Here is a 3,822-nt window from a genome sequence, read left to right as displayed (position 1 = left end):
CGAAAACAAAGTCCAAGGTGCTACTGGCGCTCCACTTTTTGTCGTTTACCGGGCACCGTCCTGTGTGTGCGGAGCTGCACCTGGGCTGGCATGCTGTGATGTACCGCACTCCCCTGTAGCTGGCCGACACACTCCTCTGAACTGGCATGTTGTAATGTATGGCACTCTTCCATTGCTAACCTATTCCTTGCACCGGGCTGGCATTCTGTAATATACGGCACCCCTCCTTAGCTGGCCGGGCTGTACTGCACTCCTCCATAACTGGCCTCCCCTGGGTAACTGTGCGGCCTCCCTCCTTTGTGGGAGGGGATGGAAGCAACCTGTTGATGATGAGTGTGCTGCTATGGAGCTATAGAGATGCAGAATGTCACCTCATGTTTGTATACACACCATTGGGACTAGCTGTAGACTAATGATGAATGATGTCATGTTTCCGGGATCACTGCCTGTGTGATGTGTCCTTCCTGCAGTCTTTGGAGATGGCATCTGCTGCCCAGGGAGAGCTGAAGTCTTTTCGTGCCAAGGAAAGTGCGGAGCGGTGCAGGCTCAGAGATGTTCTGTGTGACCAGCTCAGCAGAGATCTGCTCAGGTAATGTGCAGACACACTTCTATGGACCTGATGTCTCTACAGAGAGGCAGCCACCATCTATTCAATCATAACAAGAAGATCTTCTCTGTGCAGGCCTCTGCCACCCTCTGGAGATCTGCTGCCGTTGAGCTAATCCCTGTGTAAAATGTTCTCTGAGGTTGCACAAAATGAAGAACTTTCTTTCCTACCCCATGTGACCGTGTTTGTACCTGGTGACTGACTGCTTCGGTCCAGGCACTGCATCCTGGGAGTAAGGGGAGAAGGTTACACGTTCCCCAGAGTCAGGAAGTACTACAAGTGTCTGTGACCCCAAGCAGACAAATGGAGTGCAGCAACCATCATTTGTTTTTTGGGTTGCTTTGACCTGTCATGTCAAGAGAATGTGTTACAGATTCCCTTTAAAACACCATGCAAATAGAAGGTCTGCTTTCCTGCCAGCCCCCAGCTGCCAAAACAGAATTGGCTGTAAAATAAAAATAAAAACTCAAGAAGACATAGTCTACTTTTTAGCAAAAATGTAATAAATGCACCAACATTACAAATATAAAAAATACAGAGTAAACGCATGGTAACTGCGATCAGTGTGTCGCATGTGCAATGCTTAGGCTCTTTTGTTTACAAACCCAGGTTCGTATAGAGGTACATACCTTAGGTTTAGGGACCGGAGGAAGTAACAATGGACTTCAATTGCGTTGAAGTCTGTGATCTGCCACGGGAGCAGATTGAACTTATAGTCTTCCCAATTACAGATGACTGTCAATGGATAACGCTTCTGTGTGGCAGAACCAGGCACAGTCATGCTAATTTCAAGCAAAGCTAGGACTTCATTCGGGTATGTGCGGTGGGGGATGCAACCATGTTTCATGTTGCACCCTTAATATGGGTGTATCATATAATATATTTCAAAAGGTGGACTATGCATTAGATTGGGCCTGGCATCTGACGTTTTCCAGAAGTGCAGGTGATGTCACTGTGCCTCACTGCTTCCACTTGGACACTTGAAATCCCACACGAATGCATTCTTGCAGGATTTTGAGTGTCCAGCTATTCCAGGAGGCAGCAGTGACATCGGCCTTGGAAGCTAGGACCAAAGTAAGTATTTTTAAATCTTTTTCTTTGGTAACTTCTTTATATTTTTGCAGCTAATTTTGTTTGACCAGCAAGGGGCTGACAGGAAGAGGACTTTATCTTCAAGTAGAAATGTTCAGATACCAAGTACCGTACTCAGTACAAGTACAGATACTTTTCTAGCTCCGAGACTAGACTAGAGAAAAAGTTAAGAGGCAGCTGTGATTTTTTTTTTTGATTTTTTTAAGAAGCATACGGGGCTCCTGCGATTTGAGCATCCCTGTTTTAGTGTATGATTTGGGATATATAATTAGGGCTACACAATACCATCTTTTTCCAGACCAAGTACTCACAGATACAATTACTGATACATTTTTTGGTCCGTTGACACATGTTGTCATGTGACCATTTTTCTAAAACAATACAGACTAAGGATGCACTGAAATTTCAGCTGCCGAAAATTGCGCTTTTGACAAAATGTCGAAAGTAACAATTTGTGGCCGAAATTGCGGTGCATCTCTCGTTTCTCTCCTCCCCAATGGGCGCTGATCTGTGTCCCCTCTGACACAGCGCAGCGTCAAGCGGGGAGGAGAGAAACTGGAGGCTGGGCAGGGAGGAGAGCGCTGTGAGCGTGTCACAGGAGGCCGAGCTCTCCTACTGCACCGCCCCGCTCAGCCTCATGTGACAGGCACATCAGGATGGAGAGCGGTGTGATCGCTGACTGCATGTAAATAATTGAGGACATAGTATGTTTACTGTGTCCCCAATTATGAATGAGCAGGAAGTGCTCCACATCACTTCCTGTTCATTCATGATTGTGGACATGGTAAACACTATCTCCACAGGTTATGAATGAACAGGAACACTCAGTATAGAGGATAAAAAGGTTACCCCATAGTTCTCTTTTAAGCTCTATGGCCACACGGTGTGATGCAATTGTACCATGTTTCACTGTGCTGTGCTTAAATTTAAATAAATGAAAATTAAAAAAGTTCTGCAATAGCCTTGTATTGTGTTTTGGGCTGCACTGGAAACGACCAGCACAGTCCAAGCACATATGCTATGGCCCTAACAGTTTTTTTTCTTTTTTTGGTGTGTGCTTATCAAACCGGTATAATAAAATGCATTACATGGTATATTTACCAGACTAAAGGGAGCAAATAAGAGAAGTTCATTGTTTGGTTTACGGACACTTTAACATACCGTACTTTTTTTGCAGGCTTCTAAATGAAGAAATCCACACAGATCTCAATCTCCATGTTGGGCAGACAACATTTAAAGCACACAAGGCTGTTCTCCAGGCAAGAACTCCAAAATTCTTTACGTTTGTTACAAGAAAGGCCACTGAAGACACTATTGTCCTGCAGCATGTGGAACCAACCGAAATGAAAGGCTTTTTAAAGTAAGTTGCCCATTGTCAGATTGTTGAATGGCTCTGTAAGAAGTATAAATAGTTTATGCATATATGTTTATGTGAATTAAAGCTGAACATCTGACAAACAGTTAAGAAAGCTGTTTCACTTTCTAATGTCTATATATTTTTGCCTTTTCAGTTCTTAAATTTGCACACACAGGTTGATGACCCGACTGTTCTCTACCACTGTTACTGTACACCAGACTCTGTTTTGTACAGTGAAGGAGCAACAGCAAAGTGATCAGCTCATCCCTCAGCAACTTGTTCTTTTTCCTCCTGTCATCATATTTATTGTCCCCACATGCAATATACCTAATTAGCTCCAGTGCAGCCTTCCAAGTCATCAAGGTCATGTTATTGGTGGCCTGTGAGAACAGTGTCATGTAATTTGCAGCCTGTGACATGAGGATGTGTCATTGGCAGCCTGTACTCGCATTGGAATGCTGCATATACCAACGCTCACCTCATAATGTTACTGTGGGTCACACTTTGTTCCTAATCACTCAAGTTTTGAATCAAGAGAGTTGGCATGACCAGTAGGCAGCTGTGTCTCTTAATTCATGGTTACAAGGATGATCAAATTCAGACTTTGATATTTATAATGCACAGTATCCATACCTATTGCACACCTCCAATGTGCTTGCAATTCCTTACATATTTCCCACACACCCTTCCAGTCACCATAGAAAAGTTAGGGGACTTTGATTCAGCCTTCTTTCTTCACTCCATATGTTTTTTTTTTTTTTTTTTT

The 3,822-nt window shown here is 43.8% G+C and overlaps 1 protein-coding gene across 1 annotated transcript in view; it reads left to right on the top strand.

Annotated features, from left to right (window-relative positions):
• The first annotated feature begins 310 nt into the window (after positions 1-310).
• Positions 311-3,822, top strand: part of KIAA1107 (KIAA1107 ortholog) — a 60,475-nt gene continuing 56,963 nt past the window's right edge. Inside the window, exons 1-2 of the mRNA XM_018565085.1 lie at positions 311-589; positions 2,877-3,059. Coding sequence (XP_018420587.1) covers positions 423-589; positions 2,877-3,059 — 350 coding nt within the window. The 5' untranslated portion in view covers positions 311-422. The remainder of the gene's footprint in view (positions 590-2,876; positions 3,060-3,822) is intronic.

Source organism: Nanorana parkeri, unplaced genomic scaffold (genome assembly GCF_000935625.1).
Source record: "Nanorana parkeri isolate BGI_ZX_2015 unplaced genomic scaffold, ASM93562v1 scaffold811, whole genome shotgun sequence".
In the NCBI taxonomy this organism is placed as follows: domain Eukaryota; kingdom Metazoa; phylum Chordata; class Amphibia; order Anura; family Dicroglossidae; genus Nanorana; species Nanorana parkeri.
This window is presented reverse-complemented; position numbering and strand designations above follow the sequence as displayed.